This window comes from Astatotilapia calliptera, chromosome 16, assembly GCF_964374335.1.
Source record: "Astatotilapia calliptera chromosome 16, fAstCal68.1, whole genome shotgun sequence".
In the NCBI taxonomy this organism is placed as follows: Eukaryota; Metazoa; Chordata; class Actinopteri; order Cichliformes; family Cichlidae; genus Astatotilapia; species Astatotilapia calliptera.
In genome coordinates, this window is record NC_137437.1 from 24,590,499 (window position 1) to 24,609,643 (window position 19,145).

The 19,145-nt window shown below is 39.7% G+C and overlaps 1 protein-coding gene across 3 annotated transcripts in view; it reads left to right on the plus strand.

Annotated features, from left to right (window-relative positions):
* The window catches only part of erbb4b (erb-b2 receptor tyrosine kinase 4b), a 328,400-nt gene that overhangs the window by 248,368 nt on the left and 60,887 nt on the right, over positions 1 to 19,145 (plus strand). For 2 of the 3 annotated variants that reach the window (XM_026144460.2, XM_026144463.2), the window contains 4 exons: positions 1,940 to 2,075; positions 7,328 to 7,421; positions 15,039 to 15,193; positions 16,311 to 16,355. In XM_026144460.2, coding sequence (XP_026000245.1) covers positions 1,940 to 2,075; positions 7,328 to 7,421; positions 15,039 to 15,193; positions 16,311 to 16,355 — 430 coding nt within the window. The remainder of the gene's footprint in view (positions 1 to 1,939; positions 2,076 to 7,327; positions 7,422 to 15,038; positions 15,194 to 16,310; positions 16,356 to 19,145) is intronic. The other variant, XM_026144462.2, reaches the window with a different exon arrangement.

The window sequence follows — 19,145 nt, forward strand, 5'->3', positions numbered from 1 at the left end:
CACTAATTCCAGTCTAGTTCCAGCTAAATCTCTCCCCTCAGTCGTGCTAATCAGCACTGTTCAGGGACAGGTTTTTTAATCTTTATTTATTTCTTCTGATGTTTTCTTTCTTTCTTTTCTCTGCCCTTATAATAATTGTAATCATAGCCTGAACTTTTGTCTTCTTTCAGTCTCAAAAACGCTCCTGCCAGGGCTTTTGTTAGTCAGCCATGTCAGAAACATCTGAAGTTAAGATATGTTTTTGATCTTGTTGTATAGTTAAAAAGCCATGCAACCACCACTTCCCCTTGTTTATATCTTGCACCAATCATTCTTCCTTTTCCTCATTTATTTCTGCCTGGTCAGTTTACCTATGAGGCTAGAAGCATGAAAGAAGTGGTTTTGTCTCTTGCGAAAGACTTTCATCTGCTTTTCTTTATGTATCTGCATCTTTTTGTCTGAATTTTTATTTTTATTTGGAATAAAGCTGTGGCTATGACACTATGGCATAGTCATTGGCTTGCATGTAGCCAGGTTCCCAAAAACAGCAGGGGACCCTTTTGCAACCATGTTCTGTAACCACTGGCTATCGAGAAAAGAAGAGAAGAGAAAGAGAAAACCTACAAGGGGGGAAATCACGTCAGATGCAGGCGGGATGATAAAAGTTCACAGTGTATCTGTAGCGCCGTCACCGCGTTACTTCAACACTCATTTTGTCACTGTAATGTTCTGAAATGTAGCAACCTCTGTACAACTGAGTGCTAGAGGGGGACAAGAGAGAGACAGAAAGAGATAAGAGATCCAGGCCATTATAGAGCAGATGTAATGGCCTGAGTCAGTCGGTGCTATATGAAAAACATTGAGGCAGAAACACAGAACAGATTGTTCACTACGAATAAAATGAGAGAAAGGGGCATTTCTTTACATGACTGAGTGCAGCAAAGTATATCAGACTTACAAGTTTAACATTTGTATCTTTGTATCACAGGTGGTTTTTAGTATTGCTTTACGTGGCTATCCAAACAACACTTGTTTGTGCTGTAAATGTCACGCTAAGCACTTTTGCACTGAAACCAGATACTATTGCTACGTAAAACAACTTCATAATATACAATCATAGTATTCAGTAGCTGTATATTTGATTGCCCTTTCAAATTGAAAGGCTTAAATCCTTAAAATGACTTTTTCTTTAATTATTTGTAAGGTTTTGTTAACTCGACTAGTCTGGCATCTGCATGTGCTTCCTGTATCTCACTCTTCATTGTTTGCACAGCAATTTTACAATGAAGCAACCCAGCCTTCTACTTTTCTAATTGCACCATATCAGTCAGTACTGTAGACACACTGAGCATGCAGGCCATTTATATTAATAGAGAACATATAGTATACACTAAAAACGAAGTGCCAACCACGTCCTCTGATGAATTGAGTTAATTAATGTGATGTTTTTAAAAAGTTTCTGGGATACATGAGAGCGTTTTTGTGGGAGGAACTAGGTCGTCTTTTAGTTCATCCTGGAGGATAATTATTCTGTCACTCTGTAGTGTACAGCGTATTGTTTGACACTTTCTTGTTTACCGCTTTATCCCAGAGCACGTGTTTCAAACGCACACCTTTTTCCTGTGTCTTGCTGCAATTACTCTTGCCATTGTTTAGGAAAGAAGTCCCCAGAAGAAGAAGAAGGAAAAAAAGCTAGCTTTTATAGGCCAAGAAAATGAACATCTGCTCTGTGGAGGCGGAGAAATTTAATGCAAAAATAAGCCTTCGCAAATTGCAAGCGCCTTAGTAAATCTAGTTCTGTGTCTTTTCATAAATAATAGGATTATTTGGCTAATTTTATACCCAGCTAATTTGGGGGAATTTAGGGTTTATTCATTGCGTCTGACACTGAGTCATCAAAGCTCAGCTGCATGCTACATGAGTATAATCCTTTGCCTTCTTTGTTTATATGTGTATTAAGCAGCCAAGGAGCACATGGTGTGTGACCCACTGTGTTCAGATGCTGGATGTTGGGGTCCCGGCCCAGACCAATGCCTGTCCTGTCGATATTTCAGTCGTGGACGAACGTGTGTAGAATCCTGCAATCTCTATGAGGGGTGAGTCCTGAATATGCTTGCACATATATATTCAGATATAGTGCTGATAAGAAGATGGAGGTGAGTGGATGGTTTGTGGCTGAGTTTAATTGTTGCTACTGGACTGACTCAGAGAAAGCAGATGTGGCATTGTTCGTATATACAGAAGTTTATATGTTGTCCTCGAAAACCTGCTTGACAACAACAACAACAACAAACAGACAAACAAACAAAAAAATATATAAGGAAAGCAGTGTCTGCTATATTATGTCAGCTTATGTAAGTAAAATAAATATTCAGCTTTTTTATTATAACAAGTAACAGTAAAGCAGACAAAATACGACCAAACAAGTTACATTGTTACAGCTAGGCCAGCATCAGCATGACAACACTGATAAAAAAGTCTTTTATAATCAGTGACACTTGTGACAAAACATGGTTTGTATGCTTCTCCCTTAGACTTTGCTTGATCAGGATGCGTTTACCACCAAAGTTTACTTAATTTTGTTAAGGTGCCAAACACATCTTTCTGCTGTTGTAGTCTATAAAAGTCCCCACAAATGCTTAGTTAATGATTACTCTTCAGCTTCTTGACAGTAAAATGGGCTAGAACACCACAGAAACACAGTCACTCTCTGGGAATTTTCATAAGTTAGGCAAAAAGAACAGCATCAATAGCCCTTTTTATTCTTAAGTGTGTTCGAGCCCCTAAGAGCCATAACTCTCTTAGACTGTGCCAAAACAGACACGCTGTATGGTAAATGGGTCATATGAGTGCCACATCAAAACGTTGATCTAACATCAGAATGCTCTCATGAGTGTCATGTACGGTCCTTTACTCATACCGTTGTAGCAACAGATAATGATTGTCATGTCACCAAGGTGAAGCTTTTGAAGTGACGGGCATCTGTGTGGCAAAATGTAGCTACTTAAAAAAGTAAAGGAAATATATTACCCTGTTACTGCCAACAGGGAATTTATTTAACTTGAACATATTTATGAACAAAATAAAACATGCTCACAACAACTAGGTGAGAAAAATTTGTTTCGTTTTGTTCACTGCCCTCTGAGGTGTCTTTTATTTTCTTGGTTCATTATCTTCCAAGAAAAGCTTTTAAAGATGGCCCCAAACTCGCAGATTAAACAGCATGACAAGCAGTTTATTTTGTATTTTATCAGTTCTTAAAGAAACTGAGTTCCTTTAAGAACAAAGTTTTTTTTTCAATAGATTTTTGTCCAGATTATATTTCTGAGCAAGAGGATATAATTGCATGTTCCAGGGATAGTTTATTACCTTATTCAACAGGAGGCCAGTCCGTAGGCGCTGGCAAAATCATCTGAGAATATAGCTCGGCTTTAATGCTACTGAAGTCATCAATGGCTGGAGCATGCTGCATGCCTCTAAATATACGATTAATCAAATGCATCAGCAACTACCGAATGATCTTATAAATACTATGAATAAATGCAGTTTTAATTTGAGTTATTGATTTTTTATGCTTTTTTTCATTAGTCTTATTTAATGAAATACATTGTGACATTAAAACAGTCCTCTAGTTTTAAGACCTGCTACGCCATCTGCTCATCAAAACTTTACCTGAACAGCCCGTGGCGCTTTCATTTTCGAGTTAAGCAGTACTGTTCTGTTTACTGGGGATGATATTAAGAGCCAGGGGGTGAAAAGAACAATTTAAAATGTGGTGCTAATTTTTAGTTTAAAAGGCACCCCTGCAGAGTGTCATAACAATAGAGGTCCCCTGACTTTAAAAGAATATATCTTGATGCTATCTACCTCCTAATGAAAGATCTGCTCCCCCAGGGAGTTTTATTAATGAAATTTTAGATGTTTTTACCCTGCAGAACAGCTGGGATGATGCTTTTAAGTTCTGTCCCAACTTGATCAGAAAAGTTTGGTGGCCACATTGGAGAGGACAGAGGAGGACAAGGAGGTGTTGCTCGGGCAGGGGGGCTAGGCGTGTCACTGCGTGTCACAGTCACTGCTTGCGCACGGGGCCACGCCCTGCCTACCTGTCCACCTGCACGTCAGCGTCACCTACACCATCAGCGTCACCTACACCATCAGCGTCACCAACACCGGCACATTCACCAAACCCAATAATTCTGTGAATGCAGTCCAAACCCTTTGCCATATCCGCACAAGCACAGCGCTTTCCGTAGTTCCCGTATTTTATGTTAACACTGGTGGCCCTTTTATTTTTATCTGAACAGCATGTATCAGTCCAATCAAATGGCCTTTTGTGGTTTAAGTGCATGTTGTTGCAATTTTCTTGGGTTCTTGTGGCTCAGGAGACAGAGCGGGTCATCTACCGATCGGTTCAATCACCGCTTCAGCTCCAGCATCCTTGGGCCAGATACTGTTTTGCTCCTGATGCATTCATCAGAGTTGTTAGATAGCAATCACTTATACAGGGAGTGCAGAATTATTAGGCAAGTTGTATTTTTGAGGAATAATTTTATTATTGAACAACAACCATGTTCTCAATGAACCCAAAAAACTCATTAATATCAAAGCTGAATGTTTTTGGAAGTAGTTTTTAGTTTGTTTTTAGTTTTAGCTGTTTTAGGGGTGTGTGTGCAGGTGACTATTACTGTGCATAATTATTAGGAAACTTAACAAAAAACAAATATATACCCATTTCAATTATTTATTTTTACCAGTGAAACCAATATAACATCTCCACATTCACAAATATACATTTCTGACATTCAAAAACAAAACAAAAACAAATCAGCGACCAATATAGCCACCTTTCTTTGCAAGGACACTCAAAAGCCTGCCATCCATGGATTCTGTCAGTGTTTTGATCTGTTCACCATCAACATTGCGTGCAGCAGCAACCACAGCCTCCCAGACACTGTTCAGAGAGGTGTACTGTTTTCCCTCCTTGTAAATCTCACATTTGATGATGGACCACAGGTTCTCAATGGGGTTCAGATCAGGTGAACGAGGAGGCCATGTCATTAGTTTTTCTTCTTTTATACCCTTTCTTGGCAGCCACGCTGTGGAGTACTTGGACGCGTGTGATGGAGCATTGTCCTGCATGAAAATCATGTTTTTCTTGAAGGATGCAGACTTCTTCCTGTACCACTGCTTGAAGAAGGTGTCTTCCAGAAACTGGCAGTAGGACTGGGAGTTGAGCTTGACTCCATCCTCAACCCGAAAAGGCCCCACAAGCTCATCTTTGATGATACCAGCCCAAACCAGTACTCCACCTCCACCTTGCTGGCATCTGAGTCGGACTGGAGCTCTCTGCCCTTTACCAATCCAGCCACGGGCCCATCCATCTGGCTCATCAAGACTCACTCTCATTTCATCAGTCCATAAAACCTTAGAAAAATCAGTCTTGAGATATTTCTTGGCCCAGTCTTGACGTTTCAGCTTGTGTGTCTTGTTCAGTGGTGGTCGTCTTTCAGCCTTTCTTACCTTGGCCATGTCTCTGAGTATTGCACACCTTGTGCTTTTGGGCACTCCAGTGATGTTGCAGCTCTGAAATATGGCCAAACTGGTGGCAAGTGGCATCTTGGCAGCTGCACGCTTGACTTTTCTCAGTTCATGGGCAGTTATTTTGCGCCTTGGTTTTTCCACACGCTTCTTGCGACCCTGTTGACTATTTTGAATGAAACGCTTGATTGTTCGATGATCACGCTTCAGAAGCTTTGCAATTTTGAGACTGCTGCATCCCTCTGCAAGATATCTCACTATTTTTGACTTTTCTGAGCCTGTCAAGTCCTTCTTTTGACCCATTTTGCCAAAGGAAAGGAAGTTGCCTAATAATTATGCACACCTGATATAGGGTGTTGATGTCATGAGACCACACCCCTTCTCATTACAGAGATGCACATCACCTAATATGCTTAATTGGTAGTAGGCTTTCGAGCCTATATAGCTTGGAGTAAGACAACATGCATGAAGAGGATGATGTGGACAAAATACTTATTTGCCTAATAATTCTGCACTCCCTGTACATAGAAAAAAGTGCTTGTATGAATTTGTGTGTGAACGGGTGAATGAGACGTGTTAAATAAACACTGAGTGCTGAAGAAGAGTAGAAAAACAATATATAAGAATCAGTCAATTTACCATTTACCAGACATGATCATTGTGAGGTTCAAGTACCTTATCAAGGGCAATTTCTTAGAGTTTCTACAAAATGTAAATAAACTAAAATCAAATTAAACAGGAACACTATTTATTTTCATTCACTTGAAGTGTATTGCTTTTTCTTTCCCTATAACAAACAGAAAGTAAAAGGAATACAGCAAATACAGGAAAACATATCATACCAGAACATTATGCAATGCCCTATAAACCGTAAGTATCCATGATATCTTCCAGCTACATTTCAGCCTTTATTATCCCAAACAGCATGCGCTCCGACAAAAGCTTACCTTCCTTGCCTCTTGGAAGGTTTTATGAAGGCCGATGAAGCATAATTAATAGTAATATGATTTCGTTCCCACTGGGTTAGCAAAATGTATTTCTATAGCCAAGAACATTCTGTGTTTCCTAACTGGCCAAAAAAAGTACCCCAATTTAATTTTCTTCTCCTGTAGTGACGAAGGCAAAGTGCCAACTTAGTAGCAGTTTGGTCAAATTTAATGCCTTTTTCTAGGCCACTCTGGTGTTGCGCAATTATAAAGGGATTGGAGAAAGTGAACAACAAGACACTTTATTTGATTGATTTTTGAAAATGCAGCACCCCTCCCAGGTCCTGAACCTTTTAACAGCACTGACCCCCTGAGTGCTGGTTTCACTATTAAGGATAGCTAACAGGTAATAATGCTTGTGGGTATCACAGTTGTATGTATGTTTATGTGTGTGTGTGTGTGTATTATATACTATAATATAGTATATTATAGTATATTATTGCTCTTGGCAGGGTTTCCTCCACTCTGAATTGATTGATCAGTCATTAAAAGCAACAACACTAATTCACAAATGTGCTTTACATAAAGAAAAGGTCATTGCATTGTTTTGTTTGTATATGTGTATATACACATGCTGTCCCTACAAATAAAGAGCTGAGTTGACATACTTTTTACAAGGACATATCAGTTCAGTTAAAAAATAAATATTAGTGCTGTTTTCTTTACACCAACTACCCCAGCAAAGAGACACATTTAACTAAAGTGGTTGCTTCTGCTATCAAAAAAATATGTTTTGGGCCCCAACTTGTTTCAAATTAATGTTTGTCTTTCTCTTGTCATCCATCAGACTGACTCTTTCTCTCACTTTTCTCCATTTCTGTCAGGGATATTCGAGAATATGCCAGTGGGTCAGTGTGCGTAGAGTGTGATGCCCAGTGTGAAAGAGCTGACGGTGACTCTTTGACCTGTCTTGGGCCGGTAAGTTTTCTATTACATACAACAATTTTAAGGCAGATCAAATCATTATGTTCATACATGTATTCTTAATATAGAAAGTGAACGGGGCTGTTTAAACAATTCAAATATGCTTCTGAGGAGCGCGAGAATATTGTGCATCATAAGTAGTAAGACAGTAACAATACTGTATTTTTGAAAAATGAACTTTACTACGATGTATAATCAAACCAAAACATGACAGATACCATGATAACATAAAAGAAACATTGGAGGTTGGAGTTGTTGTAATAAAATAATAACTAAACAAATAAATAAAAAGGTCAGAATAAGGAAGTATATTTGTATTCCCAACAAACTTTAACTGTGCACTATTTTAAAAAAAACCCATCAAATTATTGGAAGATTCTTTTGGTAGCAGCTGCAAATAAAATATTAAAAAAGGGGGAGAGTGAAATTCCTGACCTTCATTTCTCTGTCTCTTGCGAATACAACACCCACAGCCACATCAGTCCCCTGACCCTGCTCTTTCTCTTAAAATCTTATCTTGCTGTTTCAGAGAAATGGATGATTCGGGACAGATGTAAGCCAACGGGTCCTTGTGCTGTCTTTTGTATCCCATCACACCCTGTCTGACAGTCTTGATCACTATAGTTTAGAAGTGTGGAACCCCTCCAACCCCCCGTCTTGCCATCCCAACTCAGACACGCACAACAAAAACAACAATATTGTTTGTGATTAAGTGTATAAGACACAACAGAAATAAACAGATTTGTTTGCTGAATCCTTTTGAAAATGTTTTTGGCACTGGAAGCCAGCGTAGTATTGACCGATCATGTATGAAATCTAAACTTGACTCCATTCAAGACCTGGCTAAATCACTACGGTAACTTATGCTGAACACGTAACCTGGTTAAGAGCAGGTGATGTTCAGAGTTTTGGTTTATTTCTTTACAATATATTTTAAGTGTGATATAGATAATTAGCTTCACATGGAACGTAGAAAATTATTGGCAATGCACACGTTTACATGCGTTGCATAGTTACAGTAACTTCATTAACCTGGAGACGAATCAGGATGTTGTGTGTTGTCCTGTCAGCCCCTCTTACAGTGTATCATTTTGATTAGTATATTAGTCTTTCCCTCATCAGGTCTGCTTGTTGTTGACTCGCTAATTTGCGCTGCTCTCTGTAGAATGCGGGTCACTATTGAAATTAATTGGATGTATCTGTGTTTATAAATTAGGGCATTGTTAGTAACTTTCTGCTACTATCCACATATTTTTTTGCAGTTGTGGCCTCAAACTAATTTGCCCCACTTAGTAAATTTGGCCCTTAATCATTAGATGATAGCCAGCCGGTTCACATAGTTCGGAAGGGGGGAAAAAAGGAACACATAAATTATTGTTGGCTCAAATGCTGTTGCTGAAGTAGATTTGTTGTTTTCATTGTCTTGGTTATCCACTTCATGCCTCAAAAGTCCCCAGCCCAGTTTCAGTACAATAAAATCACCCAAAGACCTTTCCAGTCCAACTTTTGAGAACAAATATTGCATTCAAAACAATTATGCATGAACTCCTTGAATAGAGCAGATGTGAAATGAGTAGCTGCAGGAGCCACATTCTTATTGTCCGAAATAAAGGTCGTCTGAAATGATCTAAGATTGGAATAATCCTTCAACCTGTTGGAGCGTGTGTCGATCTCATATGTGCAGCATGGGAATCCAAATGGATTACAGCAATCATGTTATAACTACAGAGAGTAATTGCTTACAGCTTACAGAGAGCGATCTAATGGAGTTAATGCAGTCTAAAGTATAAAGACTGAATTTCTCATAATATTCATAATTATAGGCTATTCTGTGGACCAAATAAGAGCTGATGGTAGATCTAGTGTGTTTATGATTTTTATTAGATATACAAACACGCTCAAATCATTCAAAGAGTGGAACATTCATTCATTTTTACAACAGGCAGTTAAGCCAAAGTCATGTTGATGTCAGACTGAAAATCTCACAAAGCTAAAATACACATTCGAAAATAGATCTGAAAATAAACCAATAATATAATTTTATAACCTGAAAATCCAAGAGTGTTTTTTTCCTGTCATAACTGATCTTTTTAAGCCCAATACAGCCCATCATATTTCTTGTAAGTGTAAGTTTAAAAAGGAGGACAAGTTTAGTGTTTGTAAATTCCAAATCTGCCAAACAGATGAAGAAGCACACAGTATAAACTGTGAGCAGCATCCAAACTTCACTGTATATATTATAAAGATGGAAAACGCTGGTCTTCCCACTCCAGGTTAGGAATTATTTGCTGCCTCAGATGGAGGAGTTTAAGTTTTTCAGGGCCATGTTACTGATGGATTGGTGCAGCATCTGCAGTGATGTGGACTGTTGATTTACTCTGCATTTCTATACAGTACACAACTTTAGCAACAGATGCTGGTTAGCAAAAATTACAGAAACAAGCAGCAGATATGAACTTCCAAACGGTATCTGGGTTCTACGTTAGATACAAAACACAGAGCTCAACCATTTGAGGGGAGCTGAAAGTGGAGCAGCTACTCTTCAACATCTAAAGAAGCAAGCTGAGGTGTTGCCCATTTCACTAGGGCACCTTCTGAATACTTCCTATACCAGGTATTTACATCAGATACAACTGTAAGGAGATTTCAGGCAGACCCAGGACACACTGGAGACATTATGTCTCCCAGCCAGTTTAGGAAAGCTTTGTCATACGCTGAGAAAAGTGATGGAGTGAAGCGGACCAGTTAGAAGCTTTCAGAGCCTCTTGCCCTGTGAAAGCTGGTTTAGGCTACAGCGCCCCCATGACCCTAAATTGGATAAGTGGTTAAAAGGATGGATGGACTTATTATCCTATTATCAACTTATAAATGACTCTCTGCAGCACTTTGAACTTAACTCTTAATCTTGAATGTCTGAAATACCCATCCTCTCTCTGACACTATGCAGTAGCCATCTATGACCATAGTCAGTGTTGGGAAGGTTACTTTTAAAATGTATTCCATTACAGATTACAGAATACATGCCCCAAAATGTATTCTGTAACGTATTCCGTTACGTTACTCGATGAGAGTAACGTATTCTGAATACTTTGGATTATTTAATATATGCTGTTTACAACTACGTGAATGTACTATTGCTGTGATTTATTACTGTTACTGACGGTCCACGGCTCCGAACCGTAGTAAAGGGACCTCTGACTAATATGGTGGGTTCCATGTTGGGCTCGTAGCCGAAAAATAGCTTTACTTTGTTGTCTGGGTCAACTTTGTTAGCCAGAGACAGAGAGAGGTGTTGAAAGGCTGCTCCAACGGAACTTATTGTTTCGGAGGAAAACACGAACACAGCCTACAGTCGAGTCTTAATAGCTTACTTACAACTGGGCTCGTCAGGCACTCTTCTTGGCTGCAGTGGTTATTATTATATTTACATGCTTCCAGCTCCCGTTTCTGCTCGATGACAGCTCGTACTTTTCCTTTTTCTCCCTCCTCGCGCTCACAGACACATAACGGGTATGGCAGTCCATTCTCCCTGCAGCACGGACTACACTGCCCATGAGGCTACATTCTTTAGAGCTATACCTGTAGCATTCTGCCTGTTAACTTAGCACAACAACAACAACAAAAAGGCGCTCTCTCACCCAGGAAACACGCAGAGAGAGAGCGTCACCCTGTAACCATGGCAACCATAACGCTTCTGCCTGAAACAACAGAACATAGCTGTCAAACAAAACCCAAACAGTCCTGACCTGTGACAATATGAAACAGGAAAGTACCGCCGTGTAATCCATTTATTTCAACAAAGTAACTGTATTCTAAATACCACCTTTTTAAACGGTAACTGTAACGGAATACAGTTACTCATATTTTGTATTTTAAATACGTAACGGCGGTACATGTATTCCGTTAGTCCCCAACACTGACCATAGTATAAACATAACACACAATAGTGTCAGCGGAAGGAATGTTACGCCACTCATTCAAGTGACTTCCTTACTGTCAACTGACTGCAAGTTTCCTCAGTCTTATAAACAGTACATTTGCATGATGACTAAAACTAGCACCACTGACTAAAAATGGGCCGTGAGGTCAGTTTCATGATTATTAATATATAAATTGTCAAAGGGGATTCTTTCACCATCTCATGGTGCTTTGGTTGCAGTCATTTCTCAACTCTGTGTGAATAGTGCTCATGGCCATTGATCAGTGGTCATGACATTTGGCTGAGTGATGAAGCGTTTCTCCCACTGAAAACTATGTCACGATGAACAGAATCAACTTTCTGGCATTTACTTACCTGAATGATTGAGCATACAGCAAGTAAATATACATGTGCATAGTTATAATACATAATATCGATTTTTTTTTAAGTGTCTCCTGAAGTTCATGTGTCTAGTGATGGAAAAAATAGGCATACACTTATACTGTAAGAGTATTACACACGTTCTTTTGTGCTGGCAGACTAATTTATATTTACAGCAGGATGCTTAGGTTGGAGCTTTAGTTGCCCCAATACCCCGTTGGACCAAACACCATTTGCTTGCTCTGTCACATAATTTAGCTTGTTGATGTGATGCCACAAGTGCATACACATACATACAAATATCCACGGGTGGGAAGACACTCAGAAAATCAAAGTGCCAAGCTCAACGCTAAAGCCAGCGAGAGCAGCAAGACTTTCACTTTGCATAATTATACTCACGGTGAGAACATTTTCGCACACACAGAAGCTATAAAGAGCACATGCAGAGGCATTAGTACATAGGCATCCATATAAAGTCTATGCAAAACACTACTTCTTGTTTTGATTTGACTGACAAAGCAATAATACACATAGAGACAGAAGGAAAGATATGGCCTTTCCTAAGAAAATTGATTTTTATGTGTCTTTCTTTCTCAGCTGCATTTGTCGTGCACAATGTTCAGTTCAGTGTAGTTTTATGCCAGACATTGTAAGATAAACATCTCACAATATTATACTGTGAAAGCCAGCGATTTCTTTTTGTGACAGTGGGAGCAAAAAAGAAAAAAAAACTTTTAAGAAGAGGAAACCTCTAACACATTCAGACTGAAGAAGGGTAGCCATCTGCCTCTAACTGCTAGGTTGAGGGAAAAGCAATAGAGAAAAGAAGAGCATAGAGAAACAATTAAGAACAAACAATATAATAATAAACATTTGGCGGATTAGTGGAGCCTGAAACAACAGGTCAGGAATATGAAGCTCAGGAAATTAACTTTGGAAGAAAATGAAGACGAAGGGAAAAAAGAACACACACTACAAAAGGGAAAAGCCACCAAGTTAATGACATGCAATAGTAGCGTACAAATGCATGGGCAGTTATAGAGACAAGAGTAGATGGCAGGTGCTCAGGTAATCATTGGAGGTCCTCTAGCAGCCTGTAGCTTACAGCAGCATAACTAAAGGATGGTTCAAAGGCAAGAACCCTAACTTAAAACTTCCTCAATAAGGAAAGTTTCGAGCTTAATCCAAAAAATGGTGAGAGTCTGCCTTCATGCACGCTGTAGCTGAATGTTCTGCCTCTAGATGTACTTTTTGGTAACTCTTGGAACTACAACTAAGCCTTCATTCTGTGAGTGAAGTGCTCTTTTTGGGTGTTGCACTATGAGGTCATTAAGATATGATGGAGCCTGGACTTTGAGGCCAGGGAAAGGGAAGATTTTAAAGGATCCAGTGGAGATCAGTTTAAATGAGAGAAATGTTAGCGTGCCCTGTCAGTGTCATAAATATGCTTGATGTCATCTGTATAGCAATGCATTGGAAATGCATTGTTTTCTGTGGAGCAAAGTTTCAACCTGTGTAACTTCATGACTAACTTTAATTTGTGTTGCAAAGAGTCCTTAAATAGTTCAGTTGGGATGGATTTTATTGTTGAAGTTGGCACATATAATTTTGTGTCTGTGGGTCATTTTTTGTTATTTATTGTGTAGATACAAGTAAGAAATCAGTGTTGCTTATGTGACTCAAAGCTATGGTGGTTTGTTCGCTTTCCAACCATTTGTGCTTATGTATGTATATAGTCTGTAAGTACGATGTTCTTTAGGCCTGCTGATGTTTCGAGGCCCGTCTGTGAGATTCTTTCACCTCTCTTCCTCTCCCTTCCTACCCCCTCCTTCGCCTATATTAGCTCCATAAATCCTGTTCTAGGCGGATTGTTATGGTCATTGTGTGTGCTGTGAGCGATGGTTATTATCTGCCTGCTCTGCTCACACAGCTTTATGATGCTCGTATGCTTTCTTCCTCTGCTCCCAGTTCTCTCTCTCTATCTCTATCTCTCTCTCTCTCTCTCTCTCTCTCTCTCTCTCTCACTATATCTTGTTCACCCTTACTCTCTCTGTAAATCTGAATGTCCATGTCCAGTCTCTCTCCTTCGCTTATTACTCCACAGCACTTCCTTTTTTTTTTCTCATCTCTCCTCCACTCCACCAGTTCCACTTTCTGTCTTTTGCCGCTTGTTATCGCGTTTTCACTCTTAAGCTTCCACTGCTTCACAGATTTAAAAGAAAAATCATAAGTAACTAACAATAACCCACAGTTTGTTCAACCTGACAGATTTGTCCTTTGTGTCCGATCGTGGCTCAAGAGTTGGGAGTTCGCCTTGTAATCGGAAGGTTGCCGGTTCGAGCCCCAGCTTGGACAGCCTCGGTCGTTGTGTCCTTGGGCAAGACACTTCACCCGTTGCCTACTGGTGGTGGTCAGAGGGCCCGGTGGCGCCAGTGTCCGGCAGCCTCGCCTCTGTCAGTGCGCCCCAGGGTGGCTGTGGCTACAATGTAGCTGCCATCACCAGTGTGTGAATGTGTGCGTGAATGGGTGGATGACTGGATATGTAAAGCGCTTTGGGGTCCTTAGGGACTAGAAAAGCGCCATATAAATACAGGCCATTTACCATTTATTAGGGAAAATGTTCTAAAACACTTCTTCAGTAAAGACTCAGAGAAGAGAAACACACAGAACTTCTTGCTAGCAAGGGCAGCCTCCACTCTAAGAGACTCCAGTGAGAGAACTGCCCCGGTCTTTATTTTATACTCCATTGAGCGTATGTGTGTGTATGTGTGTGTGTGGGGTCAGAGTGTGGCCCCATAAACAACAAGACAAGGTACGAGCTCTCATGCTCCCAGGACGTGGGGGTGCATTCCTGGGGTGCACACATCCTGTCACTACACAATTAATTATATGCTTCTAAGTATACATGGTTAAACATTTCCTAATACAAATAACTACAAACAGCATCCTACCATAAGCAAACTTATATCACTAAAAGATTATACTGACTACTAAATACAATTTTCCATTGACATCCTTCCTATTTGTTTAATGATATCAGAAAAATCAACAGTCTATACTTCCAGCAAAGGATGCTGACACTGAAACTGACACCTTACCAAGTGATAAAAAGCTGTCAAGAGGGAGTCAGACTTACCAGCGATAAAACTAATCATACTCTCATTTTACAAATCTAGCACATGTGACAAAATCAGTTTACAACAAGTTATGGTCCATACATGGTAAGTTTTCATGTAGGAAAATAAGGTTTTCACAATTAAACAAACAAAAAATAAATCAATAAAAATCCTTTTTTTTTTCTTTTTACGAAGGGCCCAGAGCATTGTGTGAAATGCCTTCATTTCAAAGACGGTCCAAACTGTGTGGAAAAGTGTCCCGATGGCCTGCAAGGTGCCAACAGCTTCATCTTCAAGTACGCTGAAGCCAACAACGAATGCCACCCCTGCCATGCTAACTGCACCCAAGGGTAAGTGCAGACAGGAAAAGGACAAGTTCGAGATGTGGGGAGTAATCAGCATAGAGTAACGTCGTCACAAGAAGTGGATTTGCACACCATTTGCCCCGCAAGCAGTTGCTACATCACTGTTTTATTTATTTTACCAAAGTGACTAGTTACTAACAGAATATTCATGCTATGTTTTCTCATGCTCATATTGCAAGCGAAATTTGACCTTCATATATTTAGCGGTTGAAAAGCACGTGCTCGCAAAGCTCTCGCCAGCCATAGTCTGCTATCATAAAATTACATCTTGCAAGACATGTGAGATAAATAGAGAAGTGAAGCAGAAAATGAACCTGAAGAGAAAAAAGAATGAAAGTAAGGGTAGTTAATACCCTGCCACTCTCCACTGCTCACTAGCCACTGATCGCTCAATGTAATATTCAACAAGGTTTGGAAAGACATCATTTTGTATTTAATTCCACCGGGAGTTTATGTCACTTCCCTGTGTGTTATTTCTCCTCTTGTGAGTGACAGCATCCAGCTCACTTAAGCATAACAATGTTGTCGTAAATGGAAAACACCAGGCTGACACTGTCACAGGTACAGCTTCATAAGCAGGGCCGCCTCTCAGAGCAGCAAAAACCCAACAAGCTGATCGAGGGGGAGGGATATATATTCTGAGTGGGAGAGAGACAGAGCTGGAGGCTTCCAAACATTCAAAAGAGCTACTAAATTTCAGAGACAGTATATGTGACGTGTGATGCCACTGAAAGATTAACACAAGGCGACTGGTGAAACGTCCAACAGATTTGGTTAGTTTTCATTAGAAGTCAGTATAACTTTGTAATCTGTCACTCTAAAAGTAAACTCTTAGTGAGTTCTAAAGCAAGGCTAAAAATGGTAGCCAACAAGGCTTTTATTCACATTTGTGCCACACTTAAGGCAAAACGCGTTAATCATATAAAAGGTATCGTTGTTGTGTTGACATCTGCTCTACAATGAGCAAGCAAAAACATCTCTGACGGTCAACACTTTCTGGCTAATTTTGGCTGCCTGTGTGTTATGGTAACATTTTTATATATGCGATATTAATGTTTGAATAGGATAAAATACAGCATTTGTCCTGTATTTATTTACTAAGGTGCATTGGACCGAGACTTCAAGACTGCATCGGCTGGATGGACAGGTACAAAATTCCTTTTCTTGGATCCCTCTATTATGTGCTTACGTACAAACGCACTTAAACAGAAGTACACACACGCACACACATAGAAGAACCGTACAGTAAGCAAAGTCTCTGATTAATGGATAGCTCTAAGGCCCCAAATCCCTGTGAGGTCCTTAATGCTTCTCTGTGCACGGTTGTGTGTGTGTGTGTGTGCCTGTTTGTTGATAAATTGATTGTGCTTTAGCATTTGTTCTGAAGCTGGGGGGAGAAAAGGCAAGAAAATGCTGCTCATAGTTTGCAGCAAATAGATTCAAGACTTCATAAGTGAAGCAGTTTGGAATCAAGTGGTGCTAAAAATTGTTGCGTGGTGTTTTGAGGGATGATTAAAAAAAGAGGCTGGTAGGCAAGAGGAACAGCCTGCAGTTCACTATTTTGCAATGGAGATTTCCAGCACATCAAAAAGAATACTATATACAAATTTCAGGTAAAAGGTAAATGTAATGAGATGACTATCAAAGTGGGTGTCAAAAAAAGTGAAACGAAAGAAGCTTTTACCGTCTTGCAGCACAGCGTACATTCACATAGAGATAATCACTGTAAAGGCATTTACTGTATATTCCGCCTGATACTGACCAATCAGTATTCAGTATCTTGAAGCTTCTACTGTAGCTCAAAAAAAACAAGTCATATCCTTCAAAAGACTAAATCTACAAGTGTGCTTCTGAAATAATATTTGGGAAACTGCCAGTAGGATGAATGGGGACTGCAGCAGATGGCTGAAAGTAACTATCAGCCGACCTTGTGAAGAGATCAGCTTTTATCAGATCTCTGATATCTCTGGCCAGGATGTAGCTGTAGCCACAGCTATCAGGTCTAGTTGCCTGCTCTGATGTGTCACACAAGTAGTAAATCTGTTAACTGTTAGATGTGTCATTTTTGAGCATAGCTGAAAGTGTCATGTCATTACACAAAGCCTTTTTTTTCCTTTTTTTTTTTTTTACACAAAATCTTCTAATGGCAGTATTTCAGAAATTGCTGATCTACTGGGATTTTCCCACATAGCCATCTCTAGGGTTTATGGAGAAAAAAAAAGAAAAAGAAAAAAAATATGCAGCAGTTCTCTGGGTGAAATGCCTTGTTGATGCCAGAAGTTAGAGGAAAATAACTATACTTTTTCAAACTGACAAAAAGGCAAGAGTAAGTCAAATAACCATTTGTTACATCTGTGGTATGCAGAAGAGCCATTCCAAATGCACAGCATGTCAAACCTTGAAGCACATTGGCTAGAGCAGCAGAAGCCCTGACCAGGTGTCACTCCTGTCAGCTAAGAGCAGATAGGTGAGACTACATGTTGCATTGGCTCAATAAAATCATACAATAGAAGGAAAAAATCTTTCCCGGTTTGATGAATTTTGATTTCTGCGGCAATATTCAAAAAAAACTGAAAACATGGATCCATCCAGCCTTTTATTAACAGTTCTGGCTGGTGGTGGTGGTGTAATTTGATGAGGGATAAGGAGCCCACACTTAAGGGTCCTTAGTGCCAAATGAGCATCATTTAAACACCACAACCTATCTGAGTATTGTTTTCATGTCCATCCCTTTATGACCATAGAACATGCATCTTCCAATAGCTGCTTCACCAGAAAGCAGCAGACCATGCCACAAAGCTCACACCATCTCCGACTGGTTTCACACACAGCAGTGAGTTCTTAAAGGGCCTTGAAGTCACCAGATCTCAGTCCAGTACAGCACCTTTGTAGTGAACTGGGATTTTTGCATACATGAATGTATAGCTGACGTCAAATCTGTGAGGAGTGTTTCCATCGTTTTGTCGAAATGTTTCAAATCTAGATCTAGTTCTGAGGGCAGGAGATTCAACCCAGTGCTATCAAGTTTCTGCTGAGTGTGCAAAAGCCACCAAATTTGAGTGTATAGAATGAATTGCACATTAGCTGTTTATCCCAATGCCAAATGACATTTGTCATTGTGAGAAAAGCCTCATGTAGCTACTGCCAGTGCCATGCTGACGGTGTCTTTCACCATCAGTTTTCTTTTCATTCTATAACAATAAGACGTGCACAAAATTAACCGTGTGGTTTTCATTTCACACAAATTAGCTTCATTCCTCTGCTTTGAAATGTATCCATAGTGAAACTGCAGTGCGTAAGTTAATGAAATCAAACATAATATTTACATTTACCACTCTCTCTTAAACTTTTCTGTTTAAGAACTTTATTGATATTTTGTGGAGAAAAACACAAAAAAACCATTGCTGTCTAGCTGAGAGTTAGATGAGAAGATCGATACCACTTTCATAACTGCCCATTAAATATGGAGGTAACACCAAGAGATAGATAACAGCATAAAGATGAGAAATGGGGAGAACAATTAGTCTAGATTATTTTCCAAAATAGTCTACCAGCACCTCTAAAGCTCACTAATCATCTCGTTATACCATAACTCAATTGTTTAATCCATATAAAACCCAGATTGTAGAAGCAGTGCAGGGCTTCACAGGCATTATATGCTGGTGCATTTCACCCCCGGGTGCACTGAATTTACTAGCTGCCTAATCATTTCATTGTGGCAGCAAGAAACCAGTGTTGCTATCTTTGTATATACATATCACATGTAAATAATAAAGTAAGTGTGTTGCATCTGCAGATATTAGTAAGCCTCAAAAATAAGGTAAACATCACCTGGTTGTAGCTTCAGAGCAATTTTAAAATGGCCTCAATCTCTTCTTTCCGAGAAACAAACCTGTGTATGTTGGCAACGATCAAGCTGTTTCACCAAAGAATCGTG